Here is a 22,919-nt window from a genome sequence, read left to right as displayed (position 1 = left end):
GCCAGCGCCAGCCTGTCTGCTTCTGTCATAGAAGTACCACCAGTATATAGTAGCGCAACTCACCTAAGTTTGCTTGAACAACGCGAGTTGTGCGGATCCAACATGGCGACCGACCAATTAGGAAGAGGGAACAAGTTCGCGTCTCTCTATATTTTAGGGCTCTAGTTGAGACCGAATAGAAGTAAAAAGAAATGAGGAGAGTGTCGAATGTCGCGGTAATGAGAAGCGTACCGAATGTCGCGGTATCAAGTTCCTCTTATCGCAAACTCATGAGTTTTCGAGCTTCTCTCCAATCGAGTTGATAATATCCGACCGGAAGTACCCAAGTCTCGCAAGTTAGCGCTAAATACTGATCAGACAATTTCTCTTATGACAACGGTAAGTGCAAAACTTTCATCTATATAAAAAGTTTCCCAATAATATTCGAACATCCTGACCTGTTGCATGTATGCTCCGCTTTGAATCTTGTATGTTCATTACATATACGATAGAAGAGTACGCGGAAGATGCTTCGAGATACAAATTTTCAGGGTCTATTTTACTTCTCCGTGTAAATGTATAAGAATTATTTTTCTTTTGCACGAAACTGTTTAGAATTGCTAATTTTAATACAATTTTGTGTTTATACATGTCGCATAATGATCATGTAACTAAAAGTATTTACTAAATAAAGTCGTACAAGTCGCGCAATTATATTGTTCCCAAAATTTTATTAATGCATTAAAATTAATATATTGAAAGAAAATGGCAGTTGCAATATCAACATTATAATATATGAGAAATTAACACGAATATTGTTAATTTTTGTATTTGTAACAATTCGTTTCTGTTAATGTAGAAAATGGCTTTTAATCCCATGAAATGGAAAGCAAGGACCGTCATGTACGGTATTCTTGGCGTTTTATCTTTTTACGCGTTGTTCATTCACAAAGTAACATATCAAGTGATATTCGAGGCCACGATAAATAATTCGAATCCCAAGCACGTTTGGGAATTTGTGGCTGATTTCAGCAACATGAAGAAATTGAATCCAACAATGTGAGTACAAGTTTATTCATGCGCGCGCATAGACACCCGACACACACACAGACAAAATTTTAGTATTTTGGAATTAATTTGGAAACGAAATAAGAATTGTAATAATAATGATCTGAGAAATAATATTGATTTTAATTCGTAAAAAGAATATATTATATTGCACATGTATATTTTTTTTCTGAATTTATCTTTTGTTTGCAATTGAATGAATACCTGAATTTGTACTTATTTTATAGAGAAGACTTTAATATAATTGCGGAAAGCGGGAATTACGATCATTGGAAATACACTGTGCAATACACCGAACATTTAAGTCATTTGCCGATGATCCGTAACGTAGCACACGGACATTACGCTGTAAGACCAGATAATAATGGCTACGTCATCAGTTCCAAGCATCGAACGTGTTTCTTCTTCGACTTCAATTGTTGTAAGTAAACGTGAACTGTTATTTTATCTTGTTTTGTAATATTTTGTAATACTTCGAAACTGTGTTCTTCCTAAGCGATGTAAAATATTTTAAAATCATTTCAAATTATTTTAACTCATTTCAATTATTTTAAATATCTTATACATTATTCGATTAAAGATCAACTCTTTGACAATCTGCTCTCCATTTTACTTTCCAGTGGAATCTGTTTCGCAATTCAGATTCGATGAGGACGGCACTGTCGATACAAAATGTATCGAGACTGTGCAGTATGAATGTCCAATTGCGTTCTCACCTTTGTGCCATAGGGAAGTCATGTATCAACGGAGAGAGATCATGAAGAGGCTCAAGTTGAAATTTACTGAAAGCCATAACAAGGAGGATTGAAATCATCATAGATGTACTTAATTATATTGTCAACTACATATTCTTACAGATTTTTTTCTAATAAAGCAATTATATATTTGTATCATGCAATGTTAAACGCATTGGTTTTTTTTTACAATTCTGATGAATTATTATTAGGTCTATGCAAAAGTTTTAGTCCTTTTTTCGCACGTTTTCACTTTAGATAATATATGCAATACAATTTAGTCATTATAATATTTGTCCTCATTTTCTACGATTTTTTACCATCTCTGAGATATCCGATTTCTTCACTAAAAGAAAACGGCAGTTTGCAGACAACGTCGATCTATTTTCGTATCTCAACACATATCGAAAACGTTGTCCAGCGAAGAAATGCTTCGATTGGAATAAACGGTAAATTGAAGGCGCAAGTTGGCTGAATACGCCACGTGTGGGGAAATCTCCAGCTCAAGTTAAAAATGGCTTCCCGAGTATGTACAAAGAGCAATATACAGGGTGGACCATTTAAAGTATTCCAATTAGGTTTTCTTTCAGATCAGTTTACGAGATCAAATCAGCTATACATCCCTTTTTAAACGTGCTATCTTTGCGTTGCAAGACATGAAAAAAAACAATTTTAGTACTTTTCATATTTTTATATATTCTTTATAGTTTACAAAATTACAAACGGTACAAAAAGTTTTATACTTTATACTGTGCGGAATAACTCTTTAAAGATAAAACGTATAAGTATGACGAATGTTTCGGTCACCACGAACTTTACGAGCAGCTTCACGAGCTTCACGGCGTTCACGGACCTGGCGACCGGCACGTTTCCATCTTTTGGCTGTAAACAGAGTATTACTTATTAACATATGTATATGGATATATATATATATACACACACACACACACACTTATAAGCAATATTTACGTCGTATCGGTGTCTCTGTTGATATTAATGTCGATACCGATGACGTCGCCGAATCTAATGCCGGTGTCGGTACCGGTACCAGTGCTAGTGTCGGTGTCGGTGTTGATATTGGTTCCGATGTCGGTGTCGGTGTCGGTGCGGGTACCGAGGTTGATGTCGAGATCGATGGCGGCGTAGGTGTTAGTGATGGTGTGGATGGCGATGACGTTTTTAGTAATTTCTTTTTTAACATTTTGATTTCTTCCTGCAGAGAAGCAATCAACAATGCTTGCTGCTCGGCTTCTACTTTAGCAGCCGCCGCCGAAACTAACTCGTCCTCCTTTTCTGAAGTACAAAATTTAATTAATATCTGTGTTACTTGTTGAAAACACGTGAATGAAAAATGTAACGTTCATTGATATATATGAGGAAGGACGATGATGATTATATAGATATTCATACATACAGATACACACATGTGCTGCCACAGATCTCATGATAGATTAATATAAATAGATTATAATATACTATAATACCCAATAAAAGTAAACTGCAGTTTTGATGCTAAAATGATGTCAAATATGATGTAAAAAGTACAGTTTTGATGCTATATTGACATTATTTTAATATCAAAACTGCGGTTCGTTACACTCTGATTAGGGGTTATTATATTATGTATATTACATATATAATAACAATTTTACACAATTTATATACATATGTCATTTATATATATGTATATATATAATGACGACACACATATGTATATATATGTGTGTGTGCGTCATTTATAATTATACGCCTATCTCCCAAATCAAATAAAAATATATTATATAATTGTAATATTGTAAGGATGTGTACTCACGTTCGTTATACGAGGCCATGATGATACGATATGATCCTTGTGATAACGTAACCACGACCGGCTCGTACGGCAATTGTTTTTTCTGGCGAATTCTCATCGTCCTTCCTTGTATACATCAATGAACGTTACATTTTTCATTCACATGTTTTCAACAAGTAACACAGATACGCGCGTTACTATTTGAAAAGCCAAACATTTTTATCTGTTCTTAAGAAACATTCTGAATTTATAATTATAACTTTTTCTAATAATTTTCACAGTGTAAATAAAGCAATATTTTCAAATATTAGTACATAATCAATTAGATTGGGTTGACCGAAAGTTAAGAATTAATACAAAGTTTTGTGTTTGAATTTGCTAAAAACTGCACAGATTACTTTCTGGTAATACAGGACTTTATATTAAGAATTAATCTAAATCTAGTTTTTCATTTTAATTTTGTTAAAAAGATTCTAGGTCAACCTAAAATAGATTATACACTTTACATGAAGAAATCCGTGTAACATCATCTTTTCAAGAAAAAAGTACATAAAAGACGCCAAGTTTACACGCCGGTTGATTTTATGAGAAAAATATAATATAACATCGTTTTAAAATAAACAAATTTTCCTAGAACACATACATGACACAAAATCAATTATCTTGTATTACAAATTCATAATTGTAATTTATGAAAAATATATTTTTAAAATGTAATAAGTACAAAATTTGTTAATGCAAAAAACTTGGTGGATTTTATTGGATTAACTGTGATAAGAATTCATATAAATGATATAATTTTATATATAAATGATATAAGTTTTGCATTTTTGAATTACAGCAGCAGCGCTCAGCGTTAAAAGTCTTTCAAAATATTTTTATCCTTTTCCTTCTCTCAAATAAAAAGAAAGATAGGAAATGTTTGAAGCATTTGTAGCACTAAATGGCCCGCACCTGCAAACTCTCTGATACCAATTCCTCGTAAAAAAGCGGGAATTTATTCGAAGTTCGAATAATTATAGCAGAGCGCTGAAAAAATATTATTTTTTATGATATATGCCTAGTAAATTAAATTTAGGAAGTACGATAATCGATTATCGATAATATGATCATATATTTACCCATGTTGGATATACACTACACATGTATATATGTATTTGTATACAATTCGCTGTTAGTGACTTTAGCAACTATCGATATATATCGTACGACCAACGTACAACATCGAGTATAAAATCTTTCATGACAGAGTGGTAAAAAAAGGCAGGAGTGTGCTCGGAAGATCAACAATTTATCGAAAACACCGCAGATGTGAGAGTTTAACGTGCGGACGCAGAAGAGAACGTTCCTCGTTTGGAAACTGAGAGCTTTTGTATTTTTATTCTCATTTAAATATTCCACCGTGCGTAGTATTTAGCAGTATCGTTCGCACACACACAAGTTTGTATTTCAAAAACTGAAAATATGTCTAATAAATTTGAAACGTAAGTAAAAGTGTTTTTTATTTTATCGTATGTTACTCCGTTGACGTTTTTGAGGTTAAGCGTGTTGGAGCACACCGTGAAAAAATCACATGTCAAGCATGAAAATTTTTGTTGTCGCGTAATAATTGTTTAACAACGCGGTCGTTTGAGTATATTTATCTGTTACTGCAAAAATGTGACTTTGATCCGACAGAAGAAGGGATGATATCTCACATTAATTCGAATGTCAATTTAATCCAAGTGTATAAGCTCTAAATTTTGTTACAATATGTTTATGTGCTGAATTGTAATTTAATACTGTTTCAAATAACAAGGTTTTAGATCAATAACAATATTGTTAATATATTTTGAATATATAGAAGAATTAATATGAGATACGAGTCTTGCGGTATATAGCAATAACTTTTCACATTGTGGAACAGCATGTATTTGACAGATTGTAGATATAAACGTGAATGTAGTGTTACGTTTAACTTATCTTACAAAATATGATAGTACTTACAGATTGAAGGCTACCGAGGACAGTGACGAGGAGACCCAATCAAAGAATAATCAAAAAGTTGAAAAGGGTCTACTAGTGAGTATGATAGAGAAGATTAATAAGAATAAAATGTTCATATTAAATAATTCACGATTTCTTTGCAGCCTCCAATAGAAATAAATCCAAACGAGCACAAACTACAATATGCTTATGCACTCTGGTACAGTCGACGTAGCCCTGGCAAACAGACCAGCATACAGAGTTATGACCAAAATTTGAAGCTGATCGGCAGGTTTGCGAGCGTGGAGCAATTTTGGGGTCTTTATAGTCATCTAGTACGACCTTCGGAGCTTACGACACATACAGATTTTCACCTTTTTAAAGTCGGCATAAAACCTATGTGGGAAGTAAGTATTATATTATTCTAGTATTAGTATTAGTCCATTTATTACCGGAAATGTCGTACGCGAAACTTAATCGCTCACTTCATTTAGGATGAAGCGAATCAAAAAGGTGGAAAGTGGATAGTAAGATTACGAAAAGGTTTAGTATCTAGATGTTGGGAAAATCTTATACTGGCAATGTTAGGAGAACAATTTATGGTGGGAGAAGAAATTTGCGGTGCTGTTGTGTCTATAAGGTTTCAGGTAGGAAATTCTTCGCTTACAATAAATTCTGTTTTATTGTAAAATTGAAACAACAATGAAAGATTGCGTGAAATGTGTTTTTGCAAATAGGAGGATATAATATGCGTTTGGAATAAGACTGCGTCCGATGTGGCGACAACAGCGCGAATCAGAGATACGTTAAGAAGAGTGTTACATCTTCCAGCTAGTGCCTCTATGGAGTACAAAACCCATAATGAGAGTTTGAAGAATGTACATCGGCTCTAAGTCTGTTCAATTTTGAAAACATGTTATACGCTCACGAGACTCATAGGTAAATACTCTCTTAAACAATTTAGTGTAAAGACATAAAAGATTCTTGGCATCCATTTTCTTTCATTTTTTCATCATGTGATTCTATCTCTTTCAGATAATTGCATACTTTCTGGACGGAAAGTAAGAGACGTGGAAGATATTTGAAAACATCCATTTGACGATACACTTTATTCCCAAGTGTCTGTGTTGTAACTTATGTAAATAATAAATACACATTGATAATAAATAAATTCCGCTGTTTCCGAGATGTGCGATATCACGAACGTTAGTCGCTATGATTATCTTTACAGAATTTTATCTATTCAGCGCAAATAAATTTACTAAAGTTCTTTCGTTCCACCACCATCTTGAAGTAAATTTTACAAAGTTTTTTCATTTAACGGTAGAAAAAAGAGAGACAGTTTTTTACTTTTCAAGTTTACACGGCAGTTTTCTGCAGACCATTATTTTCAATCCAAAGTTTTATTTTATCATTGTATTGTACATAGGGTGTTGTATATAAAATTATCATAAATAACGGATGAGAAAAACGGAAGTGACAAGTGTTGTCACTCACTTGCGGACATTTTTAATATTTAGAATTCAAGCTGACTTTATACAGGAAGACTTATCTAGCTGTACATGAGATCATATCATTCACAGAATCTATATATGTAATTGTTACGAATAGAAAAATATATCACAATCATTCTATCATGTAGCATCAAGATTTCCAAGTCAAAGCAAAGCGAACATAAGTAACCTTACATTATTTCTCGCATTACACTGTATAAAGGATACACAACTTGTTCGTGAGTGCATAATCCGTTCGTCTATCTGTATAAAGCATTCTTTCAATATATGTACATAAATTCGTGATTTGAACGATGGTATTATATTAGTTTCTAATAGGCCTAGAAATATACAATTCACGAGCCAGGATACGTTCGCACAGAGAAATGTCCCGAAACATTTCTCAGCGTAAAAGTACGATTATAATATAATAATTACAACACAAAGATATTATATTATTTTGGTCGATTAATCTTGATAATTATCATTTATAGACTAGAGTCAAGTATATTTTATAAAAAAAGGAGGCCCAACACAAACAGGTCTTGTATTAATTGCTTTTACCTTAAGATTCTACCTGTGTACAAAAAGTTCTCTTTTATATATATACCTATATATATATAATTTATATATAAATTTATATATACATAAAATTGAGGTTTTATAAACCTAAGACAATATTTGCAACCATACCTGTAATAAAATGAGATTATGTTAATCATTACGATTTGATTTGTAGAAAAATACAATTCTACGCTTACCTAGGACAAATGAGAAAATTAATTTAAAATTCACAGAAAGATGGAGGTAATCCGGCAACCTTTGGCTCTGATCTCCCTCAGTAGGCAATAACAGTCCAACTATGCATATAATTCCTGCGATAAGTGCTACATAATTCGTACCTCCTGAAACGAAGTTTTCAGTTACAGTACATAAGCTGTCGTAGACAAATCGCGACGTGTACTCACTATTCAACGTTTTATTTCGACTTATGAGCTCGTAGGATTGCTGCTGCCTGTTTTCATTGATCGGAAGTTGCTGAAACATGTCCGGATCTGGTGTCGATCTCCCAGCTGCATCTGTTACTCCTGAGAGAAGTTTAGCTTCCACGTCCCTCTTGCCGATTATCTGAATTTGTTTCAGAAAAATTTTATGCTTTACATAAATTTTCCTTTATACTTAAAATATTCTTTAATTGCATTGTTAAATTTGTAATATTACCTGTTTGGTAGGATATTCTTGCATGTGTATCCTGAATTTGTCGACGACATTGCAATTACTTGCCAACAACGCTGTATGTCGGATAACAATGTCAACGCAAGACTTGGCTTTTATTATACCTTCCGGATCAACAACTTGATATTTGTTCGGTGCGGTACACAAAACTAAAATATTGAGATTAATCACATAGAAAATGGAGGCTGAAAATATGCTGTTAGCAGAAACGTGTGAGTAAAAATACCTTTAAACTTCATGGGAAAGTCATATAGATTGTACAAAGTTAGTACTTGTTTGTGAGTAGATTGATCATCTAAATAAAATGTAATATTTTGTGGAAGCACAAAAATTGGTAACTTCCGTGGTGTGGTTGCTAATGACGGTGACATTATGCTCCTTTAATTTTATGTTGTCCATGTACTCTTAGAATATATTAGCCATAAACATTTTGAATCACGCACATATATCGTTTTCCTACAAATATGTCAATTTTAATTTTGTATGTAACTTTATACATCTTCGGTTTTGATGCAGGCATAGATTTATATGTAACATTGACTTTTAATTACATTCACTAAATTTATCAATAGAAATGTCATGTACATAACCTATTATACAATTTATATGATATTACAAAAAGGCCATGGTGTTAAATTTATGCGAATAGAAATAACATGACGTACCAGCAAACGTGATATTTTTGGCAATTAATAGATATTGAAAGAAACTGTATGACAATGGAAAATCTGGTTTGGGAAATTTATTATTATAAGAGGATGAAACTCTCGAGTCTATAACGTTGGTTATTGTCTGAATAAAATCATGGTCGCAATACGCGGTTAAAAGTTTATGAAGTTACAATTCACATGTGAAAACAAGTGATCATTCCGACTGGACTTTGTATTATTTCGTGCAGTCAAAAGATATTTACAAGATATTTACAAACAATTGAAACTTTGACTCATCAGTACATGTACATACATACGTACACTGACATAACACTTCTCGCATTAAGAGAAAAGACCTGGGGAAAAATCCAAATTTTAGCAAAATCAAAATTTCAATGCAAAATTTTGCATGAAGTTTTAATACAGAGTTTTGTGTTATCAGAAAGACTTTTTTATCCGGATTATTTTATGCGGATTTTTTTAGCAAAACTAAAAAACGCGAAACTTTATATTCTTAATAATAAATGAAGAAAAGTAAATAATATTAATTATGAGAAAATAAACGAGATCTATTTCAAGCATTTCGTCCGAATAAAAGTTCAGACGAAAATTTGTCCACAATTGCGATTGGACACTACCAATCACATTACTTTGTGCTAGGGACATTGCAAATCACCAAAGCAAGTGGCACTTGCGAATCACAAATCTCAACATGGCCGAATTAGTCCATCCGGGTGCCATTACCGAAGGAAGAAGAAGCCAATCACAAAATCCTTTCCGTAGATTCTTCTGTTGTCTCTATCGGAACAGTGTATAAGAAATTGTGCAAGGTGAGGCAAGATGTCGACCAGATGAGAGGGAGATTGTTTTTAAACAAGATCAATTGTTTTTAAGATTAACATCAGGTATGTATTGCAATAAGTGGACCAAAAATATTTGAACAAACATCATTATATTATTTTCTTAGTATTACATTACATATTTTTACATGCATCTTTAATATATGAAGAATGTAATAGTACCGATATAAACTAATTTTCAAATCCTATCTTTCGTCTCGCTTTTCTGTAATATTCGATAGACAAAATTTTCGCAACTCGTGTTATAAGCACGAGTCAATTTCGACTTTTTGGCTCAGTATTATTATTAGAACGATATTTATTAGACACGTTCTCGCATGTACACTCACGCATACACATACGCACGCATTCACACGCATTTGTAAAATATATTTAGTATTTGTCAATGGTTCAGATGCGCAACAAAGTCGCTCGTAGTTTTCGTTTTAATGGTTATCGTTATGTCGTTTTTTTTTTCATCGTAGAATGCCATTAAATCATTCGTTCCGGACGAATCTATCATAATACAGAATCATCATTCGGGAATCAGAATATCGAGTACCGAATAACCGCACAGGCACGAAACTGCTTACGAGTCCTGTCTTTTATTTTTTTTTGTCGCTTCTCCGCACATGTAATGTGTAATTTCGCGCATTTACGCTTGCTTGGGGTGCGCGACGGGTGCAGCTGACTCGGAACGGAAACATGATAGAAGGAAACCAGTGTACATGAGGAAGAGGATAGCAATGGCGATCAACATGTACATGTAGATGTTCAGTTCTGGTTGGCGATATCTGTTTTTGCGCAGCCACTCGAGAACGTCCAGTTCCTTGTGCAAATCGCCTACGGAATCATGAAAACAGAATAGATGAAAGTTATTTTATAATTTGATACCTTTGATACTGGTCTATCCTCTATCAAATAGTTAATTTACACGTAGTAAAATCACATTTAAATCACATTGAAACTTCGGTGAAAAATAGGCTACCGTGCAATCTAATCTTACCTCGGTAGATACTTGGGAATCGTTTGCGGAAGTGTACGATAGCGGGAAGCTTGGTGACTCCCCACTTCCTGGCATATCTGGGATCCGCCATTTTTACAAATGTAATATCCAGATTGTCGGTCTCGCCATCAATTTCCTCCAATCTCTCGTTAACATCCTCGCTTTCTTGACTGTCGTGTTCATCTAGAAGGGACAGTGACGATAGGCAACATATTTAATTTTAATGGATTTACACGTTTGTAATATTATTAAATTGTCATAATCTATATTTGGTTTTACTCACAAAAAAAAACTGCGAGGAACTCGTTTTCGTCCAACAGCTTATCCAGCATCTTCTTGTTGACTTCCTCAATCTCATTTTTGATTTCGAACACGTCTTGAGAAGTGAGCCATTGCAAAATTTTGTCTTCTTGCGTAAGATCACCGTCGTATACAAGCGGCATTTTCTTTCGAAAATAAACAAGCGATGGAACATTGAGAACACCATATTTTTCATCAGCTTCTAAGCTACAAATTTTAACGAAATCGATGCCAAACAGATCAGCTTCGCCATCGATCTTTTCCAATGCTTCCATGATTTCATCACATTCCGGACAATCTTCATCGTCTAGAGGATGTAAAATCATTAAAGAAAGATGTGCTAAGTCGAAAGTTTGATGTCACGAAATCAATTATTATTGTATAACGTACAAAAGAAGACAGCTAGGAAGGGAGATTCATCGAGCAGTCTCTCTAGCATTCTGTCATTAACGGATTCAATCTCGTCAGCTAGTTCTCGATTATCGTCGTCGATCAACCACTCGAGAACTGATTCTTCATTCTGGAGATCTCCTGTATAGAACATTATCAATTTTTTCTGCATTATTTCGTATAAAAACAACGGATATTATAATAGTCAATAGACAGTCAAACCTTCGAAAAGAAGGGGATTGCCATTTCGAAAATAAACGAGTGCTGGAAATGTCTTGATCGAATATCGTTTCGCCAGCTGCGGATCTTGGATCTTTACCATATGAATTCCAAATACGTCGCATTCATCGTCGATTCTTTCCAGACCCTCCAGAATTTCGTCGCATATATGACAATTTTGCTTATCTACAATAAAGACATTGGCAGCAGATTTATATATGGCATGTCTGAAAAAATAATTCAAATTTCTTTTCAACTTCCATTTGACTTACTGAAATAGACAGCTAAGTATTGCGTTTCCTCAACTGACGTTTCCAGCATTACTCTTGTGATCAACTCGATTCGATCTTCCGTTCTTTGAGTAATCAACCACTGTAATACTTCTTCTTCCACAGAAAGGTCACCTATAAATGAGGAAGTGAAGTAATATAAATCATTATTGAGAAACCTAATTGCTAAAATCGCATACCTTCGAATACATTTGGTAGTTGGTTTTCGAAGTAGACTAATACTGGTAAATCGGTCACCCCATAATCCTCAGCTACTTTGAAATCCTATAAAATGGATAGAGATTTATATAACGTTATTAAAAATTATATAACACTATAAATAAATCAAAACAAATATTAATTTTATAAGTTTTAGAAAGATAATTTTCTATCAGGAATTATAGAATCATTTCTTTTATATATCTTTTACTATTATACCTTTGGAGTTTTATTATCAATAATAAATCAACCAGTATTGATTATAGTATATATTCAAAATACAAAATACAAAAAAATGCATTTGATATATCATTAATTTGTGCTTACTTGCGTTTTCACGAACGTAATACCGTGTCTATCGCAATCATCATCAATGTTCTCTAATTCCTCCAATATTGCCACGCATTGCCCGCACTCATCCGGATCTGAAGAGGAACTTTATTACTATCGACAATTCGCAGTTCTCTTAAATAATCTACTATAATAATAAAAATAGAGGCAGCTGTGCGATACTATATGATGGAAAACACGCATACCATCGATGAATGCTTGCTCGATGTAAAAAAGGATTTTGCTAAATACAAGGCAAGTGTGATAACACGTTTTAGAGTGTGAGTAGTACGACGAGAAGGATCGAACATCTATCTACGATATACGCATAATGTTTGAGTATCTAGAGACATTAAAGCATTTGTGTGTTTCGAGGATAGAATATAAGCGACAGAGAGGGAGAGGAAAAGAAGAATAACGAGGGAACTTTGCATGCTGATCGAGATTTGTAGTTCACTACTGCTTGGCTGCGTATTCTATTCTCATGTCGCATGCTTTGCTCTCGTGCACGTGCACCTGTGTAACTGTGTACGTAATTGTATATAAAGAATATCTATATAGAGGGAAGATGTATTGTTCCTTGGAGAAAGCATCCTACGAAAGTTTGGCCTGGAAAGTAGCAGTTCTATGTCCAATATTCTGTTAGCTATAAAACAAAAATATTCAAGAGAAAGAACACTGATAATTAAAAGTTATCTGTTCTGAAATACGTTTTACGGTACTCTTATAACATATTTTTATTAATTTTGATGTTCATTTAATTACTATAGTGATAAATGCAGGACATAACGATAAAACAGATAAAAACCGTAAAGCTAATATTATCAATGTTCCTTTATAATTTACTTCTTACACGAAAAGATACATGCATTAAAATGTGCGTTATGCTACAAAGCTTTTCCGGATTTTCCGGCAAAGCTTGCATAGTGTCGATGAATCGTGTCCTTGTACATAGAGAAAGAATACAGCTAATACAGCACATTTTATATTACTCTAATAAATTTTGGTTTGCGTACCATATCATAGACACACAAAAAATTAGTTAAAACAATTATTTCTATTTAATAGAAATAATTTTGCTAAATCTACAGATTATTTTGCTATAAAAGATAATAATAAATTGTTCCTTATTCCACCTTATTAAATCGTGACATTTACAATTACAGTTGCTGTAAACAAAATGCATCAATTTTAGATAAATTATTATGTTTTGCAGCTAAACTTGTTTTACGCTTTTAAAACTCATGGTTCTCCAAGTACATTTGTTCAATAAGATTTTTTTATTCTACCAAGAAAACAGATTTTCTTGTAATATAAAATAATTGATTATAGCAAGAGAATTTAATTTTATATTTTCATATAAAATGTGATGCATGTGCTACAATGGTTTTGCTGCGACGGAACAAAGTTTTTCCACGTGCGTTTGCATATGCTGGGATTGTATCTCGGCTATAATCGAGACAACTAATCTGGAACATAAACTATAAACCACAGAGAAATAAAAAGAAAAGAGAATAGAATAAGGAGAAAAGAGAAAGCTCGGGACGATCGTTTAAATTTTGTTCTTGCTTTGATCTGCTTGCTCTGTACCATCGAGATCGTTGGCTGCGTCCGCGTGTTCCACGGTCCTGTGCTCCTGCTTGTGGCGCATCTGCTTGCGGTACGTTTTTGATTGGCACATGTCGCAAAGCGTTCTGTTCCCTACGGCATTAGTACACAACGTGTACAACATCGGAGCAAGAATTGACAGTACATGATAGAACGGAGGGACGGACCAAAAAGATTAAAACGTGTCGATATTTGTTAGAAGTAGTTAGTAGTATTTTTATAGTTGTATTTATATTATATATATATATGATTAATTTAATAACCTAAAGATGATAAAAAAGGGACGAATGTAAGTGGAAACGTTGCGCAATACATGATGTGTACTACAAGTGGACATCAAGAGATTAATGTACTTTTGTCAATGTTCCACAAAATTATTCTTTCCTGGCAAAATGCGGTTCTGTCCGATCTCGCTACTTGGACAGAATGAATACGAGTATTGTGAAAACAAACGGTTGTTGATTTCTTCACTAGGACAGTAATATCACATGTTCAATAAGGAGTCAATATAAATCAAGTAAAGGAAGGACAAAGTAGCTGTTCGCCAAGTTTGCATTATTTCAAGTGTTTTGAAACTTACAGAAATACACGGCTAGAGATTCCGATTCGCGTATCAGATTTAAAAGTTCTTCGCCTTCCAGGGCCTCGATCACTTCACCCGATGGATCCTTCTGCGTCATCAACCATTGCAATATCTGCTCCTCGTCGTATAAATCACCTGTCAAAATGATCTTTCTATTATTCTCGTCTACGCCCAGTCGCTGAAGATCAATTTGATTTGTACCTGCATATATGACTGGCTCCTTCGATCCCATCTTGAAGAACAATATGGCTGGTAACGCGAAAACTCCATACTGTTTGGCTAGTTGTTTATCATCGATTTTGACGAATTTAATACCAGCACTGTCGGCCTCGTCATCGATATGTTCGATTTCCGTTAATACCCGGCCACACTGTTTGCAGTCGTTGCTGTCTAAACAGATGCGCGATGTATCAAGAAGAATAAAACCAGGCACGATTGTTACTCGGGTTGTGTTATACTTACAAAAGAATACGGCTAGATAATCAGTCGTCTGTCGAACTTTCCCAAACATTTTCTTGTTGATACGTTCTATGTGATCAGTGAGTTCCATATTTTCTGGATTGGTCAACCAATCAAGTATCTCTTCCTCATCGTCGATGTCACCGTCATAGTTGATGTTCTTACCCTTGCGGAAATAGGTAATACCAGGTGGATTTCGGAAACCATACTTTTTCGCCATTAACCGGTCCTTCATTCGAACAATTTTTATCCCATATTCCGCTGCCTCGTCATCAATCAACTCAATGTGTCTAAGCACTCTAGGACTTTCTGGATCTTCTTCTTTATCTAAACGTTTTTGTCACAAGAATTATTATAATATTTAGAAAATATTTTGTTCCGCGTCTTTGTAATTTGTTTTTTTTTTTTTTTTTCATATAAAATTATTATCTTTTATCACCAATAACAAATCATCTTGTATGAATAAACAAGTGATTGTTTATTATACACTCAATATGACTTTTTAATAAAAAAATTTAAATAATTTTTTTTTAAAGATCAAATTTTATTCTGATATAAAGTAGAAGAATTGCTTACAGAATATGACAGCGAGAAATTCTTTTGTTTCAATGTATTTAACAAGAGTTTCACGATCTATTTCTTCAATGCTCTCGTCGGTCTTCTGTTTCACCATCCATTCTAGTACTTCAGTCTCATCGAGAAGATTACCTAAATGTTGTGTATCAACTCAGTACATTACTTATTAATTATTTGTGTATAATGTACTGACCAAAACTAAATTAATGTCAAAACAATGAAATTTCTTCCAAATTGGTGCCAACTGAGAAACTTTCTGACATATTTGTTGAATTATATATATTATAGTTTTATTATAAATTTGTTATGACGCTGTTCTGGAATGGCTATCCTTTTTTATCGATCCTTTTAATACATTTTAATATAATAAAATTATTTTATTGCAAACAAGTAAGGTAGGCGAAGCAAATACAAGAAGTATTAGGAACTGTATTTATTATTATCATATAATCATTGAGTTTTATTATCGTACATGCTGTTCTTATGCAAATGACAGACTTATTGGCTCGTGGAAATGTTCACGAGCAATAATTTATAACATCTGAGAATCGTGATCACAGGTACAATACGACAATAAATTTTGATATATTATAAATTTCATCTGTTGATAACGCGAAGAATTTCTCTAGTATTTACAATCGAATGATTTTACTCTTCTATGTCGAGATATTATATTATTTTATACGCACATTTCACATATAATTCGACATTTCAGACGCATTGACGTGTTTATATTCCATAATATTGAACAAGAGGAACAGAAAAGTATTTTTAACAAATTTAAAATAGAAATAAATAATCGAGGAGGGAAAGATGTTTTCTTTATTTTGATTTTCTCGTGTGAACTAATCAACAGAAGGTTATTCTTTCTTTTGTGTTTTATGTCGGTTTATGCGGAGTAGTAAGTTACGTAAGCGATTAGTGATAGTTTATGCACAAGAAATTCACATATTTCGACGTATTTAAACATTATAAAGAAAGAACGATAAATTTATATCGATATTAAAAGTTGTACTCTAAGTGATATGTACGACTGTATTCGTAATTTGCAAGCCAGGTTCCTTCTTACTTGTATAATGTATCCTTTCTTTGTACCATTCTTACAAATCCTGAAATTTCTTTTACATATCTTTAAGAAAATCTTATAACCTTATAAATACAATTTTGTGTGACGCGTGTGTGTGTGTGTGTGTTATACGTGTGTTAAAGAGACAAGAGCTAACTTGATGAGATCGATGGGTTTTATTGGAACAAAAAAGGCATACAGATATCGGTAAAAATGAGGCTTCAGAGTAAAAGGTTTAGTTACAAACTATTAATTCCACGTTAGATTAATTGCTAAAGCGTGTACTGCAAAATTTCGGTGGAACACTAATGTGTGTATGTACGTGATAGTCTCGGCAATAGCGACGTGCGACTGTTCCTTCCTCTACATTATAAAGTTCTATCTCTTACTGCGCGAATATTACTGATAAAATGCAACGAAACACGATACCGTTGGTCGGTTAACGGGTTAATATATAAAATAAAACCGATTGTTAAACAACATCCAGCGTTAGATGGTATTAAGAATCAGAACTGTATAAAAAATGCATACGTTACAAGAGTAATTCTGTCTATCGCGTAATCATCGACGAATACACGCTGTCGCGTATTACGTCTTCTCGACTACCTGATGCTTCCGATACTTCGATAGCTTCTTACGTACAAGAGACATTAAAATCGCAAATGTTTATTTGTCTTTCTGTGCACGACGCACAGATGAACACATCGAGAAGAAAAATGACAATGTCGTTGACTATAGCGATTAGAATAACGTTACATTATAATGCTGATGACGATGATGTTAACGATGGTGACACAACAATGACGAACAGGTCATGAGTTCAGTAGCGAACACGATGATGACAATTTATGTGGGCGATGTCGTTGATAGTTGTAACGGCGACGATAACAGGTGCATAGAGACGACACATTTGTTTTCTCTGGGAAATATGTAACATCGTTACTTGTTCAACGTCTCGATGAAACGTTTGATTTATTTTGCGTTTTCTTCCAGCTATTCCTCATGGCATCCTTTGTCGTTTGTATGGATTCTCAGTCACGCGAGCCTTGCCATCGTTCGACCGTTATCCAATCAGTAAGTACTCTTTCCTCATTTCTCAATCGTCACTCACAGTTTGACCTCGTATGCCTAAACGCCGATGCGCGTCACAGCCGCTTAGATCTTCATTAGGTAAGGAATTCCAGCCACAACTGCAACAACCCACAATCCCGACCCAACTCTCAGTGAGAAGGCAGAAAAAAATAATTCCCGCGATTCTTCTCATCAAGCAATTTAACGTTAAACACGATCCTGTTATGAGTCCTCTTCAACGACGACGTTTTGTTCGGGAAGACATGTATCAATCCTCTCGAAAGCGTATATTTCGAATCTCGACTAGCGACTAAGAAAATTCGTAGGAAGCTGGAGAAGCTTTTAAGAAGAGATCAACGAATATCTCAGGACGGAGCTAGGCTGGTTTACGAATTGTTTTTGTGTACGATTTTGCGTATCGCCAGAACGAAAACTGTTCGAGAAAAGAGACATTTATTTCCTTAAAACAGGTATTGAGATTGAAAAAATCATATTGCTCGCTGTTAAAACATACGGTACTTGGAAGCAATTCGTGAACGAGCTCAGTCCCATCGTCGGTGAATCAGTCCATTACACAATAAGGAGGTACAGTCTGCAAGTGAGTTGTCGAGTCGTTGATCCGAGATAAATTAATGAATCGATCAGCGCGGTCAATAAAATGATGCTCGTTATTTCGACGGCCCGAGGACTCGAAGGGTCCAGCTGTCGGTGCCAGCCGCGTAGAAGTCACACACGTCTTCGAACGTCTTGCTCGTCTGGAAGTCGCGCGTGTTGTTGACGTTCTTCATGGATCGCGCGAGACCCGCGAGGTACCTGCATCCGAGATACGAAGACGAAAAGTCAGGTGACCATATCTTTCATCTTTGCTACAGCGACTCTTCCTGCGCGGTTGGCTCGGCCTTAGAAATCTTTCTTCGAGTTTACTTATTCCCCATTCCCCTTCTCTTTTCCGTCGCTAATTACGCTAAGCGCTTATTATATGTTTATCCTCTATCTATCTGTTTTTCCGAAGATACACCCATTAAATCGCTGCCCAGCGCAGATGACGGCGCAATCTATCTCTATTTCGAATCTTTCTCCCTTTCTGATATAACTTATTTGCACGATTGATTGTTGACATACTATATCTCATTCTAAAGAAATCGACGAACGACGATGAAAATTTTTCCTCCTCGATACGCTTATATGACGTTATGCCGAAATAACTAAATTGGGCCGACGTGGACGCGAACGTGGGCAACCATTTAACTTCGCAGTTGGTTGGAATATTTACCGCTTCCGAAAAATCCTCTTTTGGCCTTAGGTTTGAGTTCCTTCGCATCGTTGTCGACTCTCGGTGATATCGTCGCTGATTTTTTGCTCTCCTTGGCCGTGAGCTTGTTTATCGGTTTCAAAGCCGGCAGTTGTGGCTTATCCATTCTGCCGGTATCTTGAAATTTGCCCTTGTCCTTGGCAATCGGGCTTTTGGTGACCTTGGCGACCTTGGTGCCGTGGGCGAGCTTGGCGGGACAGCACTGGTAAGGCTCATAGGAGGGAATCTTGGGTTTCGCGCTTTTACCTCCCATCCCGATGTAGAAACAGCCGTCGCCTGCAGTAAGCAAATATATAACGAGTCAGAAAAAGAGAGAGAGAGATTTGTAAAAACTTGACTAGCCTATGGCTGATCGGTCTTGTCGCACGAGTCAATCTGGATCAGATATAGCAATAAATGGGACATGTGAACGAGACGGGTTAAGCGATTAAATAAGTAAGATAAATGGATGGAACAACAACAAAAAAATAGGCGAGGAAGGAAAAGAATTAAGTAGACGATATATTGGAAACAAATGTAAAAAAAAAATCAAGGGAAAACGAAAATATATTGACTCGTCCGATTTCGACATTGCTAGCGCATAGAGAACTTTTCACTGCAATCCCAATTGCGTAACAAAAGCCAAACGTGCATGTTTTTAATAGACAATGTTTTAATAGAGAATCTCGCGGCGAGTCGACGACTCTTTCTAGATAGCCGCTCAAACATCAACATAAAACATGAACCAGCCTCCTCTTCGTTTACCCGACTTTTAACGTTTGTTTATAATACCGAGTAAAAGATATAAAAGCTATCGTAACTATCGAGAAGAAATTGTTGAAACTTGCCACGATATTGTGCGAACCATATCGCATGTGTCATATTAGTCCGAAAGCTGAAATGCTTATCCTTTCCATTTGCCTTTGCTCTTTCGAACGGAGACTAGCCCGATTCCTTTCGACTCGGAACTCGCTGCAGACGAGAGCTGTCAACTACAACAGGAACCATCGGCTCGCTTTGGAGAGAAGCCCGTATTATAATGGATAAAAATGCGATCGATATAGACTGGAGTTACGTACCGCACATTTCGCGTTATCCATGTTATGGCTAACAAAAAAATTGAGTATAATTATTCTCTCGAAAATGAGAAAAAGGCACTCGTTTGTCGCGTTTTCAAATTTTCATATTACATGCGGAATTGAGATTTGAAAGAAGAAGATGACTTATGACGATACGGTTGCATAACTCCATTAACGGTTGGATTTTGTTATAAGGCGGGCATGCATTACGCGAGAAAAATGTGGAAACTTTCAGGAAAGTTTTTCGGCCAAATAGGGAAGAATCCAGGTACAAAGGATATAGAATAATTTTGTAATTATAAGTAGAATAGTGTAATGTTCATGCAGGTATGTCTTTCACGGCCCAACTCCACCGTGAATGGTGTGCGAGCTACGTTTCATCTAATTATGTTGTTATGATCAATAACTATCAATTTATTGGTACATGTTTCTACTGCTTTTAGGATATCATTGTGTAGCTTTTTTTCTTTCGCGCAACACAAAGCCCGTCACACTTCGATCTCACGTGAGCTCCTCTTCGGCCTTCTCGAGTTGGACCTTTACCTTTGTCCAGAATTTTCTTCAGGGCTTTGTTCAAATTTTTATCATCTTCGCTATCTTCATCGTCGTCATTATCATCATCATCATCATCGTCGTCCTCGTCACTGTCGTCATCGTTGTCGTCGTTATTGTCGTCGTCTTCGTCGTGGTCATTATCATCATCGTCATTATCATCATCATCATCGTCGTCGTCGTCGTTGTCATCATCATCATCGTCGTCATCATCATCATCATCATCATCATCATCATCATTATCATCATCATCATCATTATCATCATCATCATCACTATCATTACCTGCATATTAACGGGATCATGGATAATATATAGCATGATCAAAAGCCAAATTGTGTACCTAGGTTTTTTGTGATCGATACCGCCTCGGTCGATAGGGATGGCATGCATTTTAGAATGACAGACATTATTAATATTATTGACGCATCACATTAAACATTCCCGCAATATTGTTATACATATGCGCAATATTGTTATATTATATAAAAAAGAAAATCGATATATTCTTCTCTTCCACCACAATGGTCATCCCCTACGTTTATAATATATTATTATTTATTACGCAAAACAAGACCAACAAATTATAAAAGATAAATTTTCTGAAACATGTGAAGCGATTGCACTTAATTCCAATAAAGGAAAGTTAAAAATGTTCAACCGTCTAGGTATATATTATATATGTATGTATATACTATATGTATATGATATGTATATGATATATATATGATATATATATGATATATAAAAATGAAAATGCAAATAAATAGTATCAGTTTAAATTGGTGTATTATTAGCATTAACATTAATCAAGTACGAAATTTGTATAATATGAATTATTTACATATTTTTGTAGTTTGTAATGCAACACTCTTTAAATCTTCGAGATAAAATATATTTTATAATTAATATTTCTATTTTGTAAACTAAGTTGCGACTTTAACTTTGTATTAATGTAAATTACGAAAGCTCTGTTAAATGCATTCTGAAAAAATAAGAGAGAGAGAGAGATAGAGAAAAACAGCCAGTATTAAAAACCTTGATGATTAATTCATGAGATCGTTATTTGTATCTCGGTGTTATTTATAATAATATTGCAATATTTTATTTCGCGAAAGTAGAGTCGAAAAAGTTTTTATATGACGCGTTATCATCAGCGCGTGATATGTTAGCGTACATACTGAAAATTACATTGTAATTACGTTTCACTGAACTTGATAACATTTCACATTTTGATCGGATTCTCTTTAAACCAGCACGTGTAAACCGAGACATGCATCCCACCCTTAAGTCGACAAGTGTCGCAGAAAATTTTTCTAGATTCGACTCTGACGTTTCGTTCTTTACTTTTCGCGACTCCGATTATGGCGATTGTGATGGTGGTAGTGTGATCGGAGTGATCACTATGGCGCGAGTGTTGTATTCATAGCCCGGTGGTATAGTTATGACCGAGATTAACGTCACAAAGAACAGTACACCAGTAATAATAATCATCATCCTAGAAATCTCCTTACTTTTCTGTTCAATTAGCCATTCCAGAACTTTGTCCTCGTTCTTAAGATTACCTACAAAAGCCACATATGCTATCAGAATCAACCAGATTCCTTGACATATCGAGACAATGATCGATGAAGGGTTTCGTTATTGCTTTATCAATATAGAAGTTGCTGAAAGGAACACGTTCTTAAGCCATTCTTAAGTCGCTCTTCATGATGTCGTAATCATATTATTATAATCCCAATGCAACTTTATGTAAAAGATTAATAATGTACTTTTCAAAAGAAAAACAGAAATCTAATTTTTTATTTCGATAAAGAAAAGTACTAAACATAGTATACTAAACATAGTATATATATATATATATATATATATTGTTTTTAAATAGAATATTATAAAGTTTTACCTTTTTAAATTCTAATATATTCATGAAAATATATTTTCTAAATATATAAACATATACACATATATTTCTGTGAACTTGTAATTATATTATATTGACAAAATATTCACGAAAATTGGTGATAACAAGTTTTGTATATATCGATAACGGATTACTAACAGCTAAAGTGAAAAATATTTGATATTATTACCATTGTATTTTTTATTAATTAGAATTTTTTAACTAGCAACATTTTATTTCGAATT

At 34.6% G+C, this 22,919-nt stretch overlaps 7 protein-coding genes across 13 annotated transcripts in view; 3 read left to right on the top strand and 4 right to left on the bottom strand.

Moving 5' to 3' along the window:
• Positions 1–85: 85 nt before the first annotated feature.
• On the top strand, positions 86–1,952 carry LOC105275976. The gene is made up of 4 exons (XM_011333280.2): positions 86–378; positions 839–1,038; positions 1,275–1,468; positions 1,668–1,952. Exons 1-4 carry the CDS (start codon positions 370–372, stop codon positions 1,853–1,855), a joined length of 591 nt encoding a protein of 196 aa, XP_011331582.1. The 5' UTR covers positions 86–369; the 3' UTR covers positions 1,856–1,952.
• Positions 1,953–2,102: 150 nt separating this feature from the next.
• LOC105276037 (anti-sigma-I factor RsgI2) lies at positions 2,103–3,980 on the bottom strand. The gene is made up of 3 exons (XM_011333399.3): positions 3,595–3,980; positions 2,751–3,074; positions 2,103–2,663 (listed from the first exon to the last, which is right to left on the bottom strand). Exons 1-3 carry the CDS (start codon positions 3,689–3,691, stop codon positions 2,548–2,550), a joined length of 537 nt encoding a protein of 178 aa, XP_011331701.2. The 5' UTR covers positions 3,692–3,980; the 3' UTR covers positions 2,103–2,547.
• Positions 3,981–4,793: 813 nt separating this feature from the next.
• Positions 4,794–6,717, top strand: LOC105276118 (eukaryotic translation initiation factor 4E type 2). Its single transcript, XM_011333520.3, has 6 exons — positions 4,794–5,057; positions 5,553–5,634; positions 5,703–5,945; positions 6,033–6,185; positions 6,276–6,477; positions 6,574–6,717. The coding sequence occupies exons 1-5, from the start codon at positions 5,038–5,040 to the stop codon at positions 6,429–6,431; spliced, it is 654 nt and encodes a 217-aa protein (XP_011331822.1). The 5' UTR covers positions 4,794–5,037; the 3' UTR covers positions 6,432–6,477; positions 6,574–6,717.
• A 171-nt stretch (positions 6,718–6,888) lies between these two features.
• Positions 6,889–9,232, bottom strand: LOC105276896 (motile sperm domain-containing protein 1). Of its 4 annotated transcripts, none has more exons than XM_026968518.1 (6): positions 8,933–9,232; positions 8,494–8,723; positions 8,253–8,416; positions 8,000–8,159; positions 7,793–7,936; positions 6,889–7,724 (listed from the first exon to the last, which is right to left on the bottom strand). In XM_026968518.1, exons 2-6 carry the CDS (start codon positions 8,636–8,638, stop codon positions 7,693–7,695), a joined length of 645 nt encoding a protein of 214 aa, XP_026824319.1. In that variant the 5' UTR covers positions 8,639–8,723; positions 8,933–9,232; the 3' UTR covers positions 6,889–7,692. The 4 variants fall into 4 exon arrangements, with proteins under 4 accessions (XP_026824319.1, XP_026824322.1, XP_026824321.1 ...); XM_026968521.1 differs by having other exon boundaries at positions 6,889–7,608; XM_026968520.1 differs by having other exon boundaries at positions 9,181–9,195.
• Positions 9,233–9,638: 406 nt separating this feature from the next.
• LOC105276346 (kynurenine 3-monooxygenase) overlaps positions 9,639–22,919 on the top strand; it is a 33,561-nt gene continuing 20,280 nt past the window's right edge. The window contains exon 1 of one of the 2 annotated variants that reach the window (XM_011334328.3): positions 9,639–9,822. The gene's annotated coding sequence lies outside the window, so the exon portion shown is untranslated. Of the gene's footprint in view, positions 9,823–15,813; positions 17,856–22,919 lie in introns of those variants that run through there. The other variant, XM_020030239.2, reaches the window with a different exon arrangement.
• The window catches only part of LOC105276699, a 29,236-nt gene continuing 16,167 nt past the window's right edge, over positions 9,851–22,919 (bottom strand). For 2 of the 3 annotated variants that reach the window (XM_011334572.3, XM_011334652.3), the window contains 13 exons: positions 15,716–15,847; positions 15,143–15,466; positions 14,882–15,070; positions 14,678–14,815; positions 14,080–14,190; positions 12,487–12,584; positions 12,141–12,225; positions 11,944–12,075; positions 11,675–11,857; positions 11,453–11,593; positions 11,046–11,369; positions 10,763–10,945; positions 9,851–10,599 (listed from right to left, as the gene is read on the bottom strand). In XM_011334572.3, coding sequence (XP_011332874.1) covers positions 10,412–10,599; positions 10,763–10,945; positions 11,046–11,369; positions 11,453–11,593; positions 11,675–11,857; positions 11,944–12,075; positions 12,141–12,225; positions 12,487–12,584; positions 14,080–14,190; positions 14,678–14,815; positions 14,882–15,070; positions 15,143–15,466; positions 15,716–15,847 — 2,228 coding nt within the window. In that variant the 3' untranslated portion in view covers positions 9,851–10,411. The remainder of the gene's footprint in view (positions 10,600–10,762; positions 10,946–11,045; positions 11,370–11,452; positions 11,594–11,674; positions 11,858–11,943; positions 12,076–12,140; positions 12,226–12,486; positions 12,585–14,079; positions 14,191–14,677; positions 14,816–14,881; positions 15,071–15,142; positions 15,467–15,715; positions 15,848–22,919) is intronic. The other variant, XM_011334728.3, reaches the window with a different exon arrangement.
• On the bottom strand, positions 16,134–20,120 carry LOC105276630. The gene is made up of 3 exons (XM_011334447.3): positions 19,992–20,120; positions 19,126–19,440; positions 16,134–17,971 (listed from the first exon to the last, which is right to left on the bottom strand). The coding sequence occupies exons 1-3, from the start codon at positions 20,023–20,025 to the stop codon at positions 17,937–17,939; spliced, it is 384 nt and encodes a 127-aa protein (XP_011332749.1). The 5' UTR covers positions 20,026–20,120; the 3' UTR covers positions 16,134–17,936.

This window comes from Ooceraea biroi, chromosome 3, assembly GCF_003672135.1.
Source record: "Ooceraea biroi isolate clonal line C1 chromosome 3, Obir_v5.4, whole genome shotgun sequence".
NCBI classification, from domain to species: Eukaryota; Metazoa; Arthropoda; class Insecta; order Hymenoptera; family Formicidae; genus Ooceraea; species Ooceraea biroi.
This window is presented reverse-complemented; position numbering and strand designations above follow the sequence as displayed.